The sequence below is a fragment of the Budorcas taxicolor genome, chromosome 3 (assembly GCF_023091745.1).
Source record: "Budorcas taxicolor isolate Tak-1 chromosome 3, Takin1.1, whole genome shotgun sequence".
NCBI lineage: Eukaryota > Metazoa > Chordata > Mammalia > Artiodactyla > Bovidae > Budorcas > Budorcas taxicolor.
Genome location: NC_068912.1, coordinates 92,592,890 through 92,617,436, shown reverse-complemented (window position 1 = coordinate 92,617,436; position 24,547 = coordinate 92,592,890). Strand labels below are relative to the sequence as shown.

The following is a 24,547-nucleotide window of genomic DNA, read 5'->3' as shown; positions in this document are numbered from 1 at the left end:
GGTGGGATTATTTTCATCCTTAAATGTTTTTAGGGACCTCCCCGGCAGCCCAGTGGTTAAGACTTCATGCTTCCAATGCAGGGGTGCAGGCTTGATCCCTGGTCTGGGAGTTAAGCTCCTACATGCCTCCCAGCCAAAAATAACAAAACATAAAAGGGAAGCAATATTTTACCAAATTCAATAAAGATTTTTAAATGGGCCACTAAAAAAAAATCTTTAAAAAATTAAATAATGTTTTTTATGGTGGTCCAGTGGTAAAGAATCTACCTGCCAATGCAAGAGACAGAGGAGACTGGGGTTCAACCCCTGGGTGGGGGAAGATCCCCTGGTGTAGGCAACAGCAACCCCCTCCAGTATTCAGAGGAGCCTGGCAAGCTACAGTCCACGGGATCATAAAGAGTCGGATCCAACTGAGTGACTGAGCATGTATGCACACATCTTATTATTTCCAAACTTTCTACAATAAATATATACTTCTGACATGAGAAAAATTAACATTATTAAATTACCTTTAAAAGGTATCTTTAAAGCTATATCTGTATCTTTACCACTTCAGCCACTTCCCAAAGAAGGATGAGGAGTAAGATCAAGTTAACTGGCTGGAATTCAATGAGAGCTGGACTGTTAAAAAAAAAAAAGGTGGAGTGCCAAAGAATTGATGCTCTAGAACTGTGGTGCTGGAGAAGACTCCTGAGAGTCCCTTGGACAGCAAGATCAAACCAGTCAATCTTAAGGGAAATCAATCCTGAACACTCATTGGGAGGACTGATGCTGAAGCTGAAACTCCAGTATTTTGGTCATCTGATGCAAACAGCTGACTCATTGAAAAAAATCCCTGATGCTAGGAAAGATTAAGGGCAGAAGCAGAAGGGACTGGTCATCAGAGGATGAGATGGCTAGATGGCATCACCGATGCAATGGACATGAAATTGGGCAAACTTCAGGAGATGGTGAGAGACAGAAAGGCCTGGGGTGCTGCAGTCCATGGGGTTGAAAAGAGTCAGACACGACTGGGCTACTGAACAACAACAGGAGTGATTCCCATCTAAACATCTATGCAAGATGCCATCAGGGGGCCATGTGCATGATTCCAGCTTCAGAGGTGTACTTGCATGAATCATCTGCCCTCTGGACTGCTTCCTGGGGAATCAGCAAAACATACCCACTACAGCTGAGCCATTCAAACGCTACTTTTCCAGGAAGGCTGCTCTGATCTCTCTCTTGTCAATGCTAGCCTGTGAGCTCTCTGAGAGCCAGCAAACTCGAGGATTCACATCTGCATCCTCAGTAGGAGCCAGGCCTGGTAACCAACATGCTGGCCCCACCTCCAAGATGTCATGTTCATCTGCCTGTCCTCTTGACTGGATGCTCCCAAAACTGATGCCAAGCTTGGGTTATACCCACTTCTCCAGAGTCTAACAGAGAACCTAGCATATGGTAGGGTTCTAGGAAATGTTTGCTGAACAAATGAATAAATTAAAGAAAGATACTCTAGACTAGCACTGTCCAACCAAACTTTCGCTGGTGACGGAAATGTTCTATATTTGCTGTCCAATATGGTAGCCACTGGGCTTCCCAGGTGGCAATAGTGGTAAAGAACCTGCCTGCCAATGAAGGAGACACAAGAGATGAGGGTTTGATTCCTGGGTGGGGAAGATCCCCTGGAGGAGGTCATGGCAACCCACCCTAGTATTCCTGCCTGGAGAAGTCCATGGACAGAGGAGCCTGGTGGGCTACAGTGCATGGGGTCACAAAGGGTCGGACTCAACTGATCGACTAAGCATGCAGCACGCACACGTGGTAGCCACTAGCCACAGGGGAAGTGAAAGCCACTGAGCACTGAAATGCTGCCAGTCGTCTCTTTTATTTAATTGTAAATTAATTTAAATAGCCATAAATTCTTCCATAAGAACGCTTACATACAGGATAATTATAAGATTACAGAGATGATCCATTTTAAAAAAGAGAGATGACCCAACGTCTTGTAGCATGCAAAAGATGATCACGGCAGGATACTGAAAATGAGGAGGGGGAAGAGAAGGAAGGTCCCCAGCCGCCCCCTAGCCTGCACCAACCTGGCCGATATCACACAATGGGAACCTACTCATCTCCATAGCTCCCTGGCCAACAGCTCTGTTGTATTCTGGGTACAAAGCAGCCAGAATCATTGAGAGAATAAAAGACTGGGATGAGTGAGAAGGGAAGGGTGTGGGTCTGGGAGAGGAGAGACTCTGAAGGGGTTGCAAAAGGTAAACTCTGGCCTTTTTTATCGCCAGAGATAAGGAGAGAGGGTATTCCCTCCAAGACAAAAGCCTATGCAAGCAGGGACTAGCAACAGGTACAGGAAAAGAGCTAGCAAAGGCGTCCCCAACCCCAGGACTGGGTAACCCGTGTGGCTCTACCACCAGTGTCCAGAGCAGAAGGCTGCTCTGCACACCCATGTTCCCGCCCGTCCTCAGATTCTCACACTAGGCTTGCAAGGGGAACTAGCTAGCAAATATTTCCATCTTATAAGCTGGCAAACCAAGGTTCTGTGAGATCATCCGAGGTCACAGGTCTCAGACTGTCTGGAGCTCAGAAGTCTGCTAGTCTGCTGAGGACAGTGAGCCAGGTGATGAGTTGGTGAAGTCACACAGATGAGGACTGGAGACCTGGTCAGGCTGGGAGGGAAGCTGCACACACTGTCGTCTTGCCCTGCTGACTTCGAGCTCAGTGCAGGCCTCTGTGTGTTAGACCACGATGGTGTCCCAGGGCCCAATCAATACCTGGGACATAGTAGCCATTCAATATACTGATGAACAGACAAAGCAACAACCAAACCCAGATTACAGCCCATCTGTTTTCAGGATACTTTCCCACGCGTGTGGGCGCTCAATCGTATCCGACTCCTTGTGACCCCCATGGACTGTAGCCCACCAGGCTCCTCTGTCCATGGGATTCTCCAATGGAGAATACTGGAGTGGGTTGCCATGCCCTCCTCCAAGGGATCTTCCAGACCCAGGGATCAGACCCACATCTCCTCCGTCTCCTGCACTGGCAGGCAGATTCTTTGACGTCAAGCCACCTGGATAAAGCCAATACTTCATTCCCTGTGCTCCTGACAATTGGCCAGGCAGAGATCACTGTCCAAGGCTCAGACATACAGAGCCACTCTGGGTTGCTGTCCTGAAAATCTGCTTGGGGAATTGCCCAGGAAGCCACATGTTGACTGCAGAAGGACAGATTAATTCCTCTGGGGACCTGCATTCATTCTCTTCTCTCGTCCACACTCCTCCGGCAAGTTGGAGATACAGTTATTACAGACCCTGTTCCACAGAGCTCACAGTCTCGTTGGGGAAATAGCATCTGTAAAAGCTGACTATTCAATGGGAGAAAAGTGACAAAGGGCAGCAGAAGATGAAGGAGAGAAACAGTAATTCTGGCTGGAGGAGGCAGTTTCTCAACCGTGATGAATGGGGAAGACTGGACCCAAGGCATTCGAGTTTAGAGGACCTGGGGGACGGTCCAGAGAGGAGGCAAGGTGTGAGAAAGGGCGGGGTCTTGGAGTCAGGCCTGCAGCTACCACCCAACAGCTCCAGAATTTTGGGCAGGTCATTCAGCCTTAGTTTTTCTCATCTGTAAAATGGGGGTGATGATACCTCGCAAGGAGTAAGTGGCTTCACAGAATATCTGCTCAAGCAGGGCCCAACAAATTGAAGCCTCCCCAGGGCTGAAGAGCCCCACTGGCGTGGGGATGGGAGAAGAACAGGAGCACCATCGTAAGGGTAGGAGGTAGAAGCAAGGGAATTCAGCTGGATATTAGAGTTTTGAAGGCAACTCCCAACCCAACTAACCAGGGACAAGGGGAGAGGGTCTGTACCTCCTGACCCACCCCAGAAATACCCACTCCTGCCAGACACCAGAGCCACTGCAGCTTGAATGAATGTCCTGGACTGACCCCAGGGCCGGGACTTGTCAGATAATTGTGCTGATGCAGCCCACGCCCACCTGGGCAAGGGAGGTGGACAGCTCCTAACCTTCCTCCAACCCTAAGTGAAGTCAAGATCCCAGCCAGTCAGATCTGTGAACTCCAGCGCCGAGATTAGGACCTCAGTCTCTGAAACCCTGAAGTCCTTGTTCTTTAATTTTTCCAAATAAATAAAGAAAGAACAAAATCAGGACTTCTTGGCAGTTCAGTGGCTAGGCTAACACTCCAAGCTCCCAACACAGGGGCCCTGGTTTCAATCCCTGATCAGGGAACTAGATCCTGCAACTAAGACTCAGCACAGCCAAATAAGTAAATGAATAAAATATTTTTAAAAAGAAAGAAAGAAAGAACAAAACACCGAAATAAGGGGGTGGGACATAGAGACATAGAGGAGAAACACCATCAAACCAAGTCAGGCTTGGGGACCTAGCCCAGCTCTGCGACTCAGTAAGAGCAGTAATAACAGCTCACCTTTGTCACATACCTACTATGAGCCAGCCCCTGAGCTAGGTGCTCTACAGACTCATCACTTAATCCTCACCTTAGTCCCCTCATCAACTCTATGAGACAGACTTTATCTCCATTTTACAAATGAAGAAAACGGGGGCTCAGAGTCCAGTGAACTTGCCCAAGGTCCAGCAAATGGTGCAGTTGAGGTCTGAACTCAGTTCTGACCCCAAAAGCCATGCGGCCACCTTTACACAAGTCATATGACTTCTCTGAACCTTAGTCTTTCCATCTGTTCATAGGGGAATGGAATGAATAATAACGATTTGGGCAAAGCTCTACAGTTTACAAGCTCAAACCACAACAGTACCCAGAGAGGAGCCAGGAAGCCAACACAATCCCTGGGGTCCATCTAAGCCTGTCCTGGAGTGGGGATCAGGGTATATTCAGCCATCTCCACCTCAGCAGGGCAACTGAGAACTGGCTCCTGGTTCTCATTTCCAAGGTTCTTCTTCATCTTAGAGAAAACTGAGTCAGATGTGTTGCAACCACCAATAACTGGTCTTTAAACCACAGGATGAGACAATCTTGAAAGCACCTGGGGCTCTGCCTAGAAGGGAGGGCAAGTGTGTGGCAGAGAGTGCCTACGATCCAGGCCAGTCACTCCAGGACAGCATTTGGCCCCTTACTCTTCCGCCTGACACCACTCTGCCTGGCCACAGCCTAGAAGGGTCTGTGATTATGGAAGCCAACTCCTCCCAGAAAGGAGAGGAAAGGGAGGCCCAGACAGAGAAGACTCGCCCAACGAATGTGACCCAGAAGAGCGGGGCAGACCTCACAGTGAAAAGCCCCCAGACAGTGCGGAAAGAAAACAGGCTGTTTCTGCATGGGAGAACTCCTTGCACACCTACTGGAGTCTCGCGTGTGCTGAGAGCTTACTATACGTTCAACCCTGCAGGAGAAACAAAGACATCAAACTTCTCCTTTCACGGTGACAGGCTCCTTGAGGGCAGAGACTGGGCTGGACTCCATCCCCAAACCTCCTTGACACCCACTTTGACCCAGGCCCTGTGCTGGGCACAGGGGTGCAGGAATAATGAGACTCTGCCCTGCCCTCAGGGACACAGTAAGCAAATGGAAAACTGCCACAGGACATGCCCTGTGCTACAGACGAAGGAAGGAGAAGGGTTGTGGGTGCCAGAGGCCTAGCATCACCAGGCTGTGGGAGAACAGGAGGGCTTCCAGAAAGAGGCGGCATCTGAGCTGGGTCTTAAGATTAAGTAGGAGTCAGACCAGTGGAAAGGAAGGGAAGGAAGCCCCTTCCAGGAGATTCGGTTTATCAAACGTTTGCATAACAGCAATAACAATAATAATTCCAATGTTAATTGAGCATCTGACCATGTGCCAGTCTCTGTATTTAAGCACTTATACATATACAAGTAACTCATTTCATCCACATAAAAATCTTTTGAGACCATTACAACTACTATTCCCATTTTACAAATAAGAATATTGAGGCCCAAAGAGCTTAATAACTTGCCCAAGATCCCCAAGTTGGTACCTAGAACCAGAGTTCAAACCTAGTGGTCTGGTTCCACATTACAGCCCCAACCAGCACCCTATATCCTTCTCAGATATGTATTTTGCGAGACAAGGTGCTAGACATAAGGCTATAAAGATAGATATTTGAATATTAACTATTTTATATTTTAAAAATGACTTAAAGAGGCACACAAATGAATAAAAATAAGCTCACAGTGTTTAAGGACAGAAGGACACATAAAGAGAAAATTCCAGGTTCAAAGCTTCATAAGGAAAAGTCTGATGCTGCTGAAGGACAAGCAAATAAGACATTAGGAAAAGATGGTAAAACTTTCCTGGTGGTCTGGTGGTTAAGAATCCGCCTTCCAACGCAAGTTCAATTCCTGGTCAGGGAACTGAGGTCCCACAAGCCTCAGAGCAACTAAGCATGAGTATTACAACTACTGAGCTCACAGACCACAACTAGAGAGTCTGAGCGCCACAACAAAAGATTCCACTGATGCAACGAAGCAACAAAGACCCGATGCAGCCAAATGAATCAATTTAAAAATAAATAAATTCATTTCCTTTAAAAAAAAATAAAAGGAAGAGATGGAACTGGATTGGCCGGAAGGCTTTGGACACCAGACCAAGGTGCTCAGATTTTTCCCTCAGTCAACTAGTTGCTAATCTACAAGCCACGGAGAAGGCAATGGGGGGCACCCCACTCCAGCACTCTTGCCTGGAAAATTCCATGGACTGAGGAGCCTGGTAATCTGCAGTCCATGGGGTCGCAAAGAGTCGGACACGACTGAGCGACTTCACTTACTTACTTAATCTACAAGCCAAGATATGATTTCAGGGGAGAGCTTGAAAGCGTGTGCCAAAGACTATCTCTAGAACAAACCGATATCACTACAGATATGTGAGTGGTTGAGAAAATACGAATCTCTTTAAAACAGCCCTTAAAACTAGTAACCTCCAGCTATCTTTTCCACCAGTAGATAAAAAATAACAGCTATCATAGGGGATGGATTTTTGTCCTTATGTTTAGAAAACTTGGGATACCCTGCTGTCAGGGATGGGAAGTAACAAGAAGGCTTTAAGCAAGGAACTCTTTGGGGATTGAAGGTCTGGGAATTTTGCCCTCCACCCACGCCTATACCTCCACCTCTCCAGGCTAGAAATCAACCATCTGAAGTCTCAAAGATGAGCTGAGCCCAGCCAAAAGCCCCAATGCAGAGACATTCTCACAAAGAGAGCTACGTAAGTACAAATGACTGTTTGATCAATCATTTGGCCTCAGCGTGGGATTTGGTTAGAATTAAAGCCATCTGGTTGGGAGGGGGAGGAGACAAGCAGGCGGGAAAATGACCCACCCCCTCCCCCCAAAAAGCATTGTTAAAATATAACGGGGGAAAAACAGTAAAGTCTCTGCTGTTATTTCAGCCTAAGCCACTTAATCCTTCAGCACATAAAGCAACTTATTTTATGACCTTTTCCCTTTAAAAAGTAAATCAGAAGACGCTGCCTTGAATTCAGATATCTCTGAAACACACTACTCATCCCTCCCAGTGAAATATCCTGTTTCATAAACCTTCTTCGAGATACTTGAAACTGCAGATCACTAAATGCCTAGCTTTAGGCATCTGACATTCCAGAGAATTAATATTTAAACTTATTATAGGAAAAAAGAATTGAGTTTGGTTGAAGCATGAAATATTTAATAGTGTCTCCAAATTAGAAACCCTATTTTGTTTCGCGTTGGAAATGCCAACGTTATTACCTGGGCTTTGCACTCAAATAAGATAAAACGCACGGGCGGTCTTGAGATTAAACACACAATTACGGCCGTTTTCTCCAGAGAGAAGGAGAGCGAGACAGGTTTGGGGAGTGGAAGCGATTGGGTTTCATTTTTACGATACACTTAAAATTATATTATCATTCTCTGCCTGGAGGGTTGGACTTGAGAGGGTTGAAGCTACTTAACCACTGAAAACTGTGTCAAGATCCGTGAATCCACAGAGCCCTATTCACAGGCTGGTGAAGCCGTCTATGTCTTGGAACGGGCCCGCTGCTGGGCAAAACCCCGGGAACTTTCTCTACTCGCTAGGACAAAAGTATTAAGTGGTTTGGGATAAAAATTAAGCTTCAATTGACACAGTGGATCCTGGCAGCCTCTGCCGGCACGTGTAATTTATTTACAGGGTTGGAAAGTCGGCAAAATACATCATCAACTCTTCTACAAACTTCTATTAGGTATTAAATACCCAAGCCTCAGAGAAGTAATTCATATAGTCCAACAACGTTCCAAAATAAACCCAATCTCCAGCCCTCCGGAGAGCTTAAAACAGCAAATGGGATCTGTGTTTTTAAAGCCGAGTCTGTAATACTCCCTGGTTTCTTGCTAAAGCTTTGCCATCAAACCTGTTACTTAAAAACAAAAGCAACATCTAAGAGAGTAATCCGGTTGCTAAAAAGGACATAAATAGGAAGAGGCTGAGCCACAAGGCAACCAGGCCATCCTTGACACCCCTTCCGGCTCTCGCTTTCAGACCCAGGGTAGAGATCTAAAGGCAAAGGAGCTTTGGGCAAGCCTACAGCTGCCTACAATTTCCACTTCAGAAAAAATAGGACCCCTTGAGAATGTCCACGTTCACATGCATTCTCACAAACACATACACACCCCCTTGCGAGGCCACAGACTCAAGCCAGCAGTGGGACCTCTTCCTTCCAGAGAGGGGCATTTGACTCATTCATCATTTGACACAAAAGACCCATTTCCCACAAACTCTAGTTCACTCTGATCCCTGACTTGCTCTCCCCCACAAGCCTTTCTTCATCCCACCAGGCGTTTAATAAGAAATAATTAGTTAATAGATCTCCAGCCATCATGCCCAGTGAAGCATGCATTCTACACACCAAGTGTAGTGGGATCATGAGGAATTCTCTTCAAATAGAAGTCTTCATTACCAGCAGAAGGGAGATCACAGCCAGGGCCTGGGCAACAGAGCTCCCACTGTATGACAGGCTCAAATGGGGACTTGAACATGCAGTAACCAGTGGGGTGTGTGTATGCTGCTTCTGAGAGGGGTCTGCTTCCAGGGGCCCTCCAGTCTCAGGCTCCTTGCCTGAGGACCCCCATGTCACAACTGGGAACCACTGTCCTTTCCCCGTTTCTGCAGCAGAGAGTAGCTGGGAGAGCCCCAGTGGAGGCAGAGTCTCCCCTTAAAGTCACACCTCAGCCTGTGAGCTGAGACTGCAGTCTGCCTGAGGGACTGGTTGTCTGGACCTGCCTATGGCCTTCCACTGCTGTCCCCCAGGGTTCGGAGAAACACACTAGAGCCACCGCGACTCTTAGCTGCTGCATGGGTTTTAAAAGCTGTAGTTGAGAGCTCTGTGCTCTAGAGTAGCGGTCCCCGACCTTTTTGGCACCAGGGACCTGTCTCGTGGAACATGAGTTTTCCACGGACCAGGAGAAATGCAGGGTGGTTTGGCGATGATTCAAGTGCATTACATTTACTGTGCACATTATTTCTATCGTTATTACATCAGCTCCACCTCAGATCATCAGGTATTAGATCCCGGAGGTTGAGGACCCCTGCCTCAGGGGGAAAGCACCGGCTTTGCTGTCAGACAGAGCTGGGTTCAAATCCCAGGCTCTACTATCTACTTTCTGTACAGTGAGTCACTGCATATTAAATATGGAGCTCACTGTTTAGACAAATTGCTCAACTTTTCCAAGCCTCATTTCCCTGATCTGTAAATTCAGAATAATGCCTCCTTTTCTCATAAGGTTATTGGGCTTTATTAAATGCAATGACAGCTACGAACTGCTTGACCTGGCACAGAGTAGGTGCTCAGTAAAGGTTAGTTGACATCTCTTCCTCTTCGGGTTCCTTCTGTGGTCAGCTTTAGGAGTCAAGAGTTCCAAGAAGAGGTCAAGTCGAGAACCAGACCTTTTTCTGTACTCTATATCCTCCCCAACTGCCCCAGCCAAGTTCACATGGAACCCTGGAGCAACGGAGCAGGAAGGGACTATAGGTCATCCCAACCAAGTGCCTCCCATTTTACAGATGGGGAAACCAAGGCTCAGAGCCAAGGGCTGGGCCCACATGCATTGAGTCTGTACAATGGTGTGTGTGTTTGCTCCAGACAGGGCTAACCATAACCACCAAAAAAATTCAGGCCATACAGGAAATGCATTATTCAGTGAACGGACTGAAGGCTCCTCTCAGTGCATCTGACTCAAATGCTGACTTTAAAAACACAGCTCGTAATGCTAACACAATCCGCCTCAACCCACCGGAAACCTTCTGAAGGAATAACCCTTTAGAGTTAAGGGGATGACGGAGAAAAGAAGAAAACAGATGCTTCAAGTGACTTTAAACTAAAAGACCACTGGGTCAGGGTTGTATTTTTTCCACCCCATCCCACCCCAGGCCTCTGTTTTCTTTCAGTTTCTTATAAGGCTGTAGGACACCAAAGCAGCCACAAAACTCCCCCCACCCCGACTCTTTTCTGCTTCCCTTAACTCAGTAACCCAGCTATCAGTCCCGGACTTTGCTTCTAATGCTAAAAGCATTTTTTTTTTCATTGTAAACTATTAAGTCGGACAGCGGCTGTTGATAAACAAGAAGTCCGTTTTTAAACTGCTAGAATCATTAGCACAGGGAAGGCGAGCAGCACAAACATTTCAGGAGTTTGCTCTTTTTTCCTGGCCCTAGTATCACAGCTGGGCTTTCTGCATGTTGCAGTTGAATTTTTCAAAGCCCAGGGCAGAATTTGTTTCATTTCTTCTCCCTCTTGAACTGAATGTCTTTGTTTCTTTAAACACAAAAATAAACTACCCCCTACAAAAAGAAACAACACAAGTCTCCAGGTCCAAATTAATTGCAACTAAAATCTGTATTAGGAAAAAAAATTACCAAACCACACATTCTAATTTAACTTTGAATATAATCATAGATATAAGGTGAAGTTGTTGAAGTACTACCATCTCAGCTTCAAAACAGAGAATTCTTTTCTAGGAAACTTGAGAGAAAGAAGGGAAATTATCTTCCCTACGCAAAAGTCCCAGTTAGTGACTGGTCCATTTACAAATAAAGTTGGTATTTATTTGTTTGGTTTTTTTTTTCCTATTCCTATCCAAAAAAGGATGGAAAACCCCATTCCAAACTTTAGTTTCTCCCCTTTTCTAGGATGCTTGCCAAACTCCACAAAATAAAACCGAGGAAAATGATGATAATTATGCAACATTCAGAACAAAGAACATAAGAATATATTTTTTTAAATGATTCATTGTGCACTTATGCCTGTAATGGGATTTTAACGCACTGTAAAAATAAGTGTGCTGCCTCACTCAGCTTCTCACGCAACTGTAACGCAGGGAGATGAAGGACTTAAAGATGGGGCGAGTTTTGGTTTTTTCCTAAAGGAGGAGATGTGTGAACGGAAACCATGGTGTATAAAGAAACATGTTTTTTAATCAGAGGTGGAGCAACACAGCCTATCGATATAATTCCACAGCTAAGACAGTCCTGAGACCTCAGCCCAGCCAAGCACTACAGGTAAACGAGTCAGCAATAACGAAGCGTAAGTAAGTTACGATCTCAAGTGCTGGTTCCCTTTCCATTTTGCACTCCAGGTCTTAGCAACTTCTACAGAGCTTGGGAGGCAGAAAGGGAAGAGAAATTCTAGCCACCCAAGATTCTTTGGGAATCTTTGGGAATTGTATTTCCGCTACATGTCTATAAAAGATTTGTTGGATACATAATTCTTATGACTGTAGACGCAACATGTTCCTATCTTATTTGTGTACCCACACACATACATGCTTCTCTTTGTCTCACTGAGCCTGACATTTGGCCAGCAGGTTTTTCTCCCCCTTATTTGAAACCTCAAGCACTGAAGAAATTTGGATCTGATTATTTCCGGATCACAGGACCAGCACTTTAAAATGGATGAAATGCAAGCAAATTGCCCACTAGAGCCGGAGGGGGTAAATGCTTTCAAAATAACTCATACCTTTCTATTATGGATGTGCTGGCCTCTCCAAAACCTCCCCAGAACATCACAGTGGCTTCTCATTCAAATGAAGAAACTCTACAAGGTAATGCCAACCAAAACCATCACGTCTTACTCTCCACCTCCAGTCCCTAGTGCGCCTGCACACAACCTACAACTGCATTCCTTCTTTGTTTTCATTTTTAAAGAAAAAAATACATATACTTTTTCTTTAAGTTACACGATTGACTACTTTGGGAATTTTTAGCCACAGTACGATGGCTGTTTACTAACAGCAGGGTCCACATTGATCATGATCATCAGCCTTTTTATTTGCTGGGATGTGTCCAGTCTCAGCACACTGTGAAAAAGGTCCAGTGAGTTGTTGAGAATTATCTGGTTTGGTCTGAGAGCAGCAATTCTGATCAAACAGAATCATTTGGTAAACTAAGAAGTTTTCTAACGATGGCACAGATACTTGTTACCAAATTCCGAAAATTTGAGACAGAAGAAATACCAACAGCAAAAATAGTTTAAATTCTCTGGGAACGCTTGGGAAGCCGTCATGAACGCCAGCTCTCAGCCACCAACACACACACATAGAAGGCACTAGTTGTGGAATGGGAAGCCTTAGAAACCGCCACTTACTCTCTGTAGCCTTAAGCACATCCTTGAACCTGAATGTGTTCATCTATAAAATTGGAATCACAGTAGTAAGAGCCAGGATCTGCCTGCAGATACAAACTGCAAAGAGCTTTTACATCTGTCCTCTCAGAACAGCCCACAAGGTAGGCAGGGCTCAGCTGGCATGAGGCTGATGAAAGAACGTGTGCAGGACACAGGCTGAAAACTGCACAGAGAGCGAGCTTCACGGAGCCAGCGCCACAAAGCCGACCGCCTCCATAAAGTCCAGATGTTTACCTTCTTTCCTTGTCAGAACTTCCACAAGCAGAGTGTTGGGTGTTTAATAAAAAGAAAGAAAAAGCGCAGCATCTGGTAATTTGGCCTTTTCAGCTGTTTGGAATCTGGATAAACGGGACTCTGCCATAAACAGATCGTGATTCTTATTGTAAATGATGACAATGTTAGTCCATGACGTTGCACCATCCCCAGTGCCTCCTAACTCCAGATCTGGAAATGCAGAGGACCCTGACGCTTACGCTTACGGATAAGCTGCTGGGTTCGAGAGCTCACGCCCCGCCTCAGTATAGGGTCTGTCCGAGAACAAGACGGCAGAGCATCTGAAACCTGATTCCAAACCAAGCAATACTGTCGTCTCTCCGGTCACCGGGGAAGCACTGGCCGCAGAAGACCTGCCGCTTGGCCCCTCTCAGCTTCCTCTGGCTAGGACACCAGTTAACAGTCATGAGAGTCAACAATTTAAAAAGTCAAACCTTTCTCCCTCCTCGCCCTACCCTCTTTGTCTCAAATAGAGCTGACCATAACGGCGCCCTACACGAATTAATAAACGTGAACCCTTCTTCCTTTTCAGTTTATATTCTTAAAACTGTTTCATTTTCCCTTGGGAAGGAAGCATTATTACCTCTTGTGCAAATGAAAAACCAGCGGTTGAGAACGTTAAACACATCACAAGAGCCATCTCCAAAATAACCAGGCACTGAGGTGGCCCTTTGACACCTTATATCACTAATACTCTCCTCAGTCTTTCTGTCTCACGGTAGATTTACAAATGAGGAAACTAAGGCTCAGAGAAGGAAATAACTTCCCCAAGTCCCACGGATCCTAGGTGGCAGGGTCTTACAATTTCCAGCACGGTCAATAAATATTTTTCAGTTGGTATTCTTGTCTTCTGTTTCCAGTAAGCCTGAGACTTGGAGCTAGACACCAAATATTCAAAGGGTTATGAGGTCTAGGGAGTATCTGGGTGGGAACAAGGGCAGCAAGAAGGTTTCTTTTATGGCCTTTTTGAGAAGGTTGCCCAGCTCTGATTTTCTCTCAGACCACTGTGTAGCTTGACTACAGGGGAAAAAATTGCCTAGAAAGACAGAAGTCGAGTCAGAAGCCTCTTCAGGCCTAGGTCCATAAGCTATGGGCTGGCCAGAGACCCCCACCCAGTAGGCCTCAGTTTCCTCATCTTTTAAATGGGTATGACAAATCTGACCCCCACCATCCTCACTGGAGGCTGTGAAGAAAACAGAAGCCTCTTACAAAAAGCTTAATCAGTACAACCATCTTAAGGTACAAAGAAAGAGGTGATTTCTCCCATTCTTTTACCCTCCTCTGCCCTTTCCAAACACAATCCTGATTTAGAGATCTCATATTTTAGACACTGGGGGCATGCGGATAAAAATAATTGGGGTTTAGGAGAATGGACGTCAGAAAGTTGTACACAACAAATGCATCCACATGAAAGGTCTCTAACCAGGGCTTGGAACAAAGGCTATGTTTGGGAGAGCAATTTATTAGGTCTGCAGAGAACTGAGATTTTCGGTTGACAGCTATTTTTTTTTTCAAACACAAAATGTTGCAAGAGGGTATCTATTTAAGGGAGGATTGTCTACAGGAGGCGGGCAAGTGAGGGAGCTCCGAGCTGCAAATATTACTCATGTCTTGCTGCACAGCCCTCCTCTCTTCCTAGTAAAAGGGAACCTCATGTGCGTATTCCAACAATAATACGCTAAAGCATTTTCCTCTCTATCCTTTAAAAATGACTTCTATCTCTTGGAAAACAGACTGAATTTAAAACAACAGACAAGAAATAGTGCTCTCCTACAAAGTCAGGTATTTTCATTAAAAAGCAAAAAGTATTTATGTTTATTTCACTTTACCAGTCTTTGAATTAGAGAGGTTTTTTTCTTTTTTTTTACCCTAAAGGAGCTCTCATCCCTAAAAGTAAGCCACCCTACCATTTCTAAGTTGCCAATTGATGCTAAAGTAATGATGCCTATAGAGCCATTAAACAAACTTTTTGTCTTCCTTAAGAATCAGCTAGAAATAGAACCGAGAGGTCCCAAACAATGAAATAATAAAAAAAAAAAACCAAAGCTTTGCTTTTTCCCAGGGAAAAAATGTAGATGAGGGGAAAGATATAGTGCCTCAACAATTTCCCCAATTTCTGGTTAATTATCTGTCAGTGTGAAACTTATAAATAATGGCTCAATAATAATTAACTGCGATGAGAAGAACGTGTTCATGAGAATCCAGCCTGGTCACTGACTTTGACCCATTAATTATACTGAAGCCTGCACCTTATACCCACCAGCCTCACTGGGTAGAGGAAGGGTATTACAAACTAACTTTTGACCAAAGACTGCTGCTGAAGCATCAAGTACATAACAGCCATTGTTAAAGTCAGGACTTCACTCGGGCTAGACTACAGATTCATAAAGTTTTCCATCAGGGATCCAGAAATCATCCCGTATAATTAATTCCTTACTTGACAGATCAGGAAACTGAGGTCCCAACAGGAGAGGGGCCTGGCTGAAGGCTTCTGGTTTTTTGTCACTGCGGAAGACTAGAATACTTCAAAGTATGCTGTTAGCAGGTTCAGAGACAGACATACTCGAGTTGCTACTCATCCTAATTTATAATAAGGTTTTGACAAATTTCACACAACTTTTATCAGAAACATACAGAAGCAAAATTACGTAATCTGAGCTTTCTAAACACACATCTCCCCGCCAGATAGGCTTACTGAGTTTAAATTAAGTGCTTTCTAAACAGTCACCATTTCAGAATGACAAGCGAGTCCCAAACATTTTGAGGGAAAACTGATGAACTCTGGAGAAAGTTCTACCAAGTGCTTGGGAAGATTCCTACAAAGGCCTGCGGTAGAATCAGACTACCCGAATCTCTCCACGCCCGTGGCCAGGCACGTCGGCGGGGCCATACTTACCCTTCCCGGCGGCAGCGGCGGAGGCCTTGGACGGACCGTAGTCTCGGGGACTCCGGGGCCGGAGGAGGTCGTGGGAGCGCGGTGGCGCGGGAGGCCGGGGCAGCAAGTCACGCGGACCTCCCTCCCCGCAGCCCCCGCCGCTCACGGTGACCCTGAAGGCCATGTGCGGGCCGAGGCCAGCGGGCCCCCGGCCGGGACCTGGAGCGCCGGGGGCCTCCTTTGGCCTCTTGTCTGAGTGCGCCTCGGCCACTTCGCAGTGCATGGCGCCGGGGCGGGGCGCACCGCTGGGGGTCGCGCCGGGCTTCTGCGGTGGGGAGAAAGCACAGGCGCGTCAGAATGAGCGAAGCGATCCCGTTCTGGTCCAGGGGGCGATGTGTGAGCAGGTCACCATCCCTCCGTTTATTCCTCCTTAGCGCCACCACACTCACCCTAACGTGACAAACCTCCCTGATCCACGGAAAAGTCCCCTCCAGGGCGCAGGAACATCTAGGATGTCCTTCCCTGACTAGTGGAGGGCCCAGCTACCCAATCTGCCCCCGTCCAGTCCTCTTTGGACGAATGGGGAAACTGAGGCCTGGAGAAGGGAGAGCGCCTGTGCGCAGTCACCCAGTGGGACACGGAGCTGACGGCAGAGATTCCCGGAGCAGGGTACTGGCAAAGCCGCGGAGACTGCTCGGAATGGGTCAGGGGCTGCACACTTCGCCTCGTGGGTGCTCTGGGATACTGATGAGGGCAGGGACAGCCGACTACGCACCCGCAGGCCCGCGGGCAGACCCTCTCAGATACCAGCACCACACAAGCTAAGAAAATGGTAGTCGGAGGATATGTGCTCACTCCCGCAACGTGAACCCATACACGCACCGAGACGCACACTACGCGCAGCGGAGAAAACGAACCTATCGCGCGTGCAAACCTGCAAAAAGTCGACAGCCCATGCACTCCCGCTCCCACGCACACCAAACACACCCCGCAAGTGCACACTCGGGGACAAGACGCGCCATACATTCTACTTGCATACACCAGCTCAGTCAGCAACACTAGTAGCTGCACAGTCTCACGCTCACCATGCGCGAGCGCTGGGTGCCCCTCCACGGAGCCTTGGGCCTTCCATCATCCCTCCTGGAAAACGGACCCGGGGCCCCAAACTCTCCTTTCCCCTCGTGCTCCCCGCGCGATCCCCAAACTCCCCAATTCACCATTCCTGGGACACCAGCCTTGTCTGTCGGCCGGGGGCCCTCCCCGTTCCCGGGCCGCGGGCCGCACCCCCTCTCACCTAGCCCCCACTCACCTCGCAGCGGCTGCTGCAGCTCGCTCGCGGGGCGCACGGCTCGGCGCGCCTCCACTGGCGCGGCAGCCCCCGCAGCCGCAGCGTCCGGCGGGGCGGCATCCCGGAGGTGGGGGCGGGGCCGCAGCCTGCCTGACAGCCTCTCCAGCCACTAACTCGCTGCGGCCGCCCCGCCGAGGCCAATCGCGGCGCGAGGGCGGGGCCTCCGCGGCTGCGGGCCAGGGCCAGCCGCGCGCGAGGCAGGCCGGAGGGTTTGACAGGCGGCGCCCGGTGGCGCTGGGTGCTGCCCGGGCCCCCCTCCGCCCGCTGCCTATCAGGGATAGCCCGCGGGGCGGCGCCGCAGGCTGCAGAGCCTGGGCACTGTAGTCGGGGCTGGGCCGGCCAGGGGGGCGAGAGGCACTCCGTATCAGGAGAGCCGAATCAACCTGTCTCTTCGCCTCTCCCAGAGGCTGAGACAAGACCCTTCTTCCCTCGTCCAGCGTCAGTTTTCTCCTGGTCAAATGGGACCCGCCAAGCCTGCTAACGTGGAGGCAGTGGAAGTAAAAGTGCTTTCAGAGTTTCCTTGCAGAATACAACCTGCTCCCACAGATTTCTCAGCGGGTCAGCAGCGAAGTTGGGACCCCAACCCAGGGCTTTCAGACTACTTTTCTTAAGTTTCTGTTTCTGTGGTGTTTTTCACCGAAGAGAAACCAGACTAGAGTGTCTCCTTCCAAAGTTAAAGGATAAACAAAAATAGATATCCAGATCCCAACTAGAAAATACCCCCAAGTGAATCTGTGAATCTCTCTGGGAGCAGAGTCCCTGAACCTCGATTTTTAGCGAGCCCGCAGGAGATCCTGGGCTGGAGAATTCCACAGACTGAAGAGCCTGGTGGGCTACAGTCCATGCAGTCCATCAGGACCTGGGACCTGGTTCCCCTGCAGTCCGGCTTCCCTCACAGACAGCAGTGTTGCAGCAAGTCCTGCCCGGGGAGTAGACAGAACGCTGGAGGAAGAGCAAGACCTCTGGGCAACTGGAAACAGTAGCTCAGTTCCCATCTCCAAACCTCAGTTTCCCCCTGAGTAAAATGGGGTTAATTCCCCGTGTCAGGTCTATCTAAGGTTACCGGAGGCTCCAGCCAGGTCTCTGAGATGGTGTCTGTATTTCATGTCCGCTTGCCGCACTCCTCATTGTTTGCTGATGATCTGGACCCACTTCAAGAACCTTGCTTGGCTCTTCAGTCTTTGAAGAAAGGTGTCTGGTCTCTTTGGCCTTGGTCTCACATTTAAAAATGTTTATGGAGCCCCTTCCTACTACACACCCAGGTCAGGTCTCACAACATAGGATTCTACACAGGGTAAGAGACCTCAAACAGCATCCCTGAATTCTTAGAAAGCCAGGACATTAGAATTACCGAATCCTAAAATCTAATTTCCTGTCATTGATTAAATATAGCATCTTACAGTTAGCAATAATGGCAGGAAGGACCTTGGAAATTTTGTTAGGCCCACCTCCACATTCAGAGGAGAGATGTGACTGGCCCATAGCAGTATGGTGGGGTGTGGCAGAACTGGCTCTGGAACCCAGGCTTCCTGACTCCCACTCCAGCACTCTTCCTCCTATGCCAGCCATGATGTCTCTCATAGACGCAGTATGCCAGCCCCGCCCATCACGCATAGTCCAGGGGCCATGGGCTGCATAGGGCACCTCAAAGGTTTTGCCTCTATCCAGGGACTTGGAGTTGGGGATTTCTGCTACTTTTATGGCAGGAGAGAAAGGGGTAGAAAGGAGTCAGAGTAGCTCACCAGCCCCTCCAATGCACCACCAGATGCTCCTTCCCCATTCCCTCACTCTTCTGAAGCGCCAGGGCCAGCTTTGGCACCCATAGGCCATGTGGCTTTTAGTAGATCAGAATCTCATTCTGGACCTCAGTTTCTCCCTCAAAAAGCTGGAGGGTTGGGAAAAGATTCCCGGCCTTTCCCATTCTGCCCTTTGGTGAGGCCAGGAACCAGGAACTGAGTTCTTTGCTTCTCTCCTTACCACAGACACACACACAGAACACTGCACACTCAGTCAGAACTCAGAAAATATTTGCTGAAGAAGTCACTTAAACCAACTGGCACTGCAGACAAAGACTTCAGATTTCCAAGATGCAGCAACAACTCATTCAGTTATTCTTTGCTGAGCACCTACTGCTGATCCAGTTTCCATGCCTGAGTTGGGGACATGGAGATCCTGCCTTTCCCTCAGTGAATTCACAGCTCCACCCCACCAGGACAGATGTGAAGTCTGGCAAAGTAATGAGAAGCTTAATCTACTCAATAGAACAGACCACTTAAACGTAGTATGTGGCAGGACCTCTTTGGGGATATACTGAATCCAGGGGGTATATGCTTTTTTTTTTTTTTTCCTAGAAGGAAACATAAGAAAGTGTTAACAGGGGTTAAAGAAATGGAAGACTCGGGGGTGGGGTGGGGGGGGTGTGGTGGGAAGCCTGTACTTTACACTTTACACTTCTCTGAACTGTTCATTTTTTCTAACAATATATATTCTCCTCTCTCCCTTTCAACAGGGGTTATTTAAGAGTAGTAGGATTACAGATTTTAATGTTTTTCTTTATACTTTTAGTTTGAAAATAAAATTTGTTAATATTTTAATTGTCAAGAGCAAAACAAATAAAATTCACTTCTCCCTTTTGCAGGCCAGGCAACAATGTGTGCTTTTTTTACACCGGCCAGTGTTCCTGCTCAACACACAGACTGTCTACTAGGTAATTCCATCTGTATCCATCTGCCCAAACAAACACTGTTTTCTCTTCTCTGACTTTGTTCCTCCCTCCTCTCCCACACTCCCATATCTGATCTGCCATGAAGACACCTAACAGCCCACCTCCTCTCCATCCTTCTTCCTCACTGATACATCTCTTACCAACTCTTCTTCCTGCCTCTAGCCTTATCTTCTTCCCAATCGTTCATTTTCCACATACTGGTCTCCCTGTAAATCTCTAAAATATACATCTGACCATGTCACTTCCCTGTTTAAACCTCATTAACAGCTCCCAGTGGCCATCTAAATAAAGTCAAACCACTTTCTCACAGCACTTCTTAGCTCTCTCCCATATTTCAAACATCTTAGAATATTTTACATCTCCTAGAACACAGGACGTATGTTCATCTTCATAGCTTTGTATATGGTGCTTCCTATGCTAACACTTTCCCTTTGGTCCACCTCTATACTCCTTCATACTCCATACTCATTTAATACTCGAGTCAAGTGTCACTTTTCTGCAGAAGACTTCCTTGCATCCTCTAGCTAAAATTATTTTCTTCTTGCACATTCTCATAGCAATCTCTGCTTCATTCTATCTTAGAACTTGTTATGCTGCTTTATAATAACCCATCAGTCTCTCCCTCTAGCCTGAGAGCTTTGTAAACCTCTTTTGCCTTTGTAACTCCAGAACCTAAAACAGATTCAGGCAAAGTCAGCATGTTGATTGAATTATTAAAGAATGACCACTACTTCCTTTACTTACCTGCATTTCTAGCTAAGTGCTTCTTCACCCTACTGTGACCTCCCCCCTCAGCATGTTTATCCAGGGGGTATAAGCATATACTCAGCAAAAATAGAGAGTTCTATGTCTAGGGTCTCCTGTGTCCTGGAGACAGGAGGAAGGATAAGGAATAGAAGTGATAGCTGGTACACTGCTTACCCTGCCTGTACTTCTTGCAGCAAGGGAAGAATTAACATTTACTGGGGAAACTACTGTATGCCAGGTACTATGGCTGACAGTCTCCACACATAATCCATTCAATCCTGGTGACTCTGAGAAAAGGAGAATATCCTTCATCATATATAGGTAAAAAATAAAAGCTCAAAATTAAGTGACTTGCCAAAGTTCTCACAGTCAACAGTATCTGCCTTCCATACATCTATGGCCAATGATTTTGTATATGAATGCCAAGACCACTCACTGAGAAAATAATCATCTAACAAATGGTGCTACATAACTGGATATTTACATGCCAAAGAATGAAGCTGGATTCCTATCTCAAACCATGTACCAAAAGTGACTTAGAATGGATCAACATCTTAGATATAAGAGCTAAAACCATAAAACACTTAGCAGAAAACCTAGGGGTAATCTTTGTGACCTTGGATTTGGCAGTGGATAGGAGATCAGCCCTGGGATTTCTTTGGAAGGAATGATGCTAAAGCTGAAACTCCAGTACTTTGGCCACCTCATGCGAAGAGTTGACTCATTAGAAAAGACTCTGATGCTGGGAGGGATTGGGGGCAGGAGGAGAAGGGAATGACAGAGGATGAGATGGCTGGATGGCATCACCGACTCGATGGACATGAGTCTGAGTGAACTCTGGGAGTTGGTGATGGACAGGGAGGCCTGGCGTGCTGCGATTCATGGGGTCGCAAAGAGTCGGACACGACTGAGCGACTGAACTGAACTCTTAGGTGTTAAACCAAAAACACAAACAACAAAAAATAGATAAACTGGACTTCATCAAAATTAAAAACGTTTGTGTATCAAAGAACATTATGAAGCTAGTCAAAAGACAACTTTTAGAATGGGAGAAAAATATTTGCAAATCATACTACTGATTAGAGCCTAGTATCCAGAATATGTAAAGAACTCCTACAACTCAACAACAGAAACAACCCAGTCCAAAAAATGGGCAAAGGACCTGCTGACCATCTATATATCTTATATACATATATATAAAATACCATCTATATATCTTCTCTCCAAAGACGATATAGATGACCAAGTACAAACAGGAAAAGATGCTCAGTATTGTTAGTTATTGCGAGCATGTGCGCTCAGTCGCTTCAGTCGTGTCTGACTCCTTGCAGCCCTGTAGACTGTAGCCTGCCAGGCTCCTGTGACCATGTGATTCTCCACACAGGAATACTGGAGTGGGTTGCCATGCCCTTCCCTGGTGGCTCAGATGGTAAAGCATGTGCCTGCAATCCAGGAGACCTGGGTTTGATCCCTGGGTCAGGAAGATCCCCTGGAGATCTTCCTTCTAGAAGGAAATGACAACCCACTCCTGCATCCTTGCCTAGAAAATGCCATGGTCGGAGGAGCCTGACAGGTTACAGTCCTTGGGACCGCAAAGAGTCAGACACAACTAAGCGACTTCACTTTCACTTTCCTCTGGGGGAACTTCCCGACACAGGGAACAAACCTGCGTCTCCTGAATTGCGGGTGAATTCTTTACCACTGAGCAACCAGGGCAGTCATTAGGGAAATGCAAATCAAAACCAGAATGAGATATCACTTTGCATCTATTAGGATAACTATAATTTTAAAAGTTAAGAAAAAAAAAAGAACAGAAAATAACAAGCATTGGCAAGGATGTGAGAAAGTGGAGTCCTCACAAATTAGCCACTGTGGAAAACATTTTGACAATTCCTCAAAAAATTAAACATGGAAATCACTGTATGACCCAGAAATTTTACTTCTAGATATATGCCCAAAAGAAAATTATTGTGAAAACAAGCCAACTGTTCATCAGTAGATGAATGTATAAACAAATTGTGGGAGAAAATATTATATTTATATATAAAGGATGAAATACTAACACATACTACAGCGTGGATAAACCTCAAAATCATTATGCTAAGTGAAAGAAGCCAGACACAAAAGGCCATGTACTGTATGAGTCCACTTATATGAAATATCCAGAATAGGTAAATTCATAGAGACAGAAGGCAGCATAGTGGTTGACAGAGGCTAAGGAGAGGGACCAGTGAGGAGTATCTGCTTAATGGGTACAGGTTTTCTTTCCAGGTGATGAAAACCATTGGCACTAGGTAGAGATGGTGGCCGCGCAGTACCGCGAATGTACTAAATGTCACTGGATCGTTCACTTCTAAATGGCTACTTTTATGTTCTGTGAGTTTCGCTGCAATAAAAATGTTTAATTTAGTTAAAATTAAAAGATTGTCTGCCTGTGTCCAAAGCTTGGACTTTTCACCTCATTTCAACACTTGCGTTAGGAGCAGTCCATAGAAGGGTTTCTGTAACGGCCATGGCTCTGGTGTTACCAAGCCGAGGGACACAAGCAAGTCGCCATCCCTGGTTCCTCAGTACTGCACCTGTCAAACAAAGGTAGCAGTACCTGCCCGCCAAGGCTACTGTGGAAACCAAATGAGAAGGTGGAAAAAGATAGAATCAGTTGGAAAATGAGAGGTAATGATGATTGATGATTAATGAAATTCTCAACTCCTCCTACCATTTCTAGAATCCGTCCTTTTTCTTGTTTTTAATTGTGATGGCAAAGTGAAGTGAAAGTCTCTCAGTCGTGTCTGACTCTTAGCAACCTCATGGATTATACAGTCCGTGGAATTCTCTAGGCCAGAATACAAGAACACTGGAATGGGTAGCTGTTCCCTTCTCCAGGGGCTCTTCCCAACCTAGGGATCGGACCCAGGACTCCCACATTGCAGGCGGATTCTGTACCAGCTGAGCCACAAGGGAAGCCCCATTTTGGCTGCGCTGGGTCTTGACTGCAGCATGCGGGCACTTCATTGTGGCACGTGGACTTCTCGTTGTTGTTGGGTCTTGACTGCAGCGTGCGGGCACTTCATTGTGGCACGTGGACTTCTCGTTGTTGTTGGGTCTTGACTGCAGCATGCGGGCACTTCATTGTGGCACGTGGACTTCTCGTCGCTGGGTCTTGACTGCAGCATGCGGGCACTTCATTGTGGCACGTGGACTTCTCGTCACTGGGTCTTGACTGCAGCATGCAGGCACTTCATTGTGGCACGTGGACTTCTCGTTGTCACTGGGTCTTGACTGCAGCGTGCGGGCACTTCATTGTGGCACATGGACTTCTCGTCGTGTGTGGGCTTTTCTAGTTTTGACAATGGCCTTGTTTTGTGGCTTGTCTTGTTGTGGTTTGTGGGCTTAGTTTCTCCGAGGCATGTGGAATCTTAGTTCTCTGACCAGGGATCAAACCCATGTCCCCTGCATTGCAAGGCAGATTCTTAATCAATGGACCACCATGGAAGTCCCTAGAATCCCTAAAATCATCTTATAACTCAAAGATGCTATTTTAAAAACCAAATCAAACAAACAAACAAAAACCTGGAGAATCCAATATTTCCATATTGGGATTCCATATTCCATATTGTCACAAAGGGCCAAAGGTGATGATTTACATATAAACTCATATATGGTTAGAGAATAAGAAACAACTTAAACTAGGAATAGAAATAAACTTCCTTAACTAGACAAGGGCATCAGCAAAAGCAAAACCTATAGCTAACATTACACTTAGGGCTTCCCAGGTGGTGCTAGTGGTACCCACCTGCCAGTGCAGGAGACATGGGTTTGACCCCTGGGTCGGGAAGATCTCCTAGAGGACGGCATGGCAACCCACTCCAGTACTCTTGCCTGAAGAATCCCATGGACAGAGGAGCCTAGAGGGCTGCAGTCCACAGAGTCACAAAGAGTTGAACACGACTG

The 24,547-nt window shown here is 46.8% G+C and overlaps 1 protein-coding gene across 1 annotated transcript in view; it reads right to left on the bottom strand.

The window, feature by feature from the left end:
• GLIS1 (GLIS family zinc finger 1) overlaps positions 1-16,059 on the bottom strand; it is a 250,567-nt gene extending 234,508 nt beyond the window's left edge. Inside the window, exon 1 of the mRNA XM_052637709.1 lies at positions 15,798-16,059. Within this exon, the coding sequence (XP_052493669.1) occupies positions 15,798-16,059 (262 nt within the window). The remainder of the gene's footprint in view (positions 1-15,797) is intronic.
• Between the last annotated feature and the right edge of the window lie 8,488 nt (positions 16,060-24,547).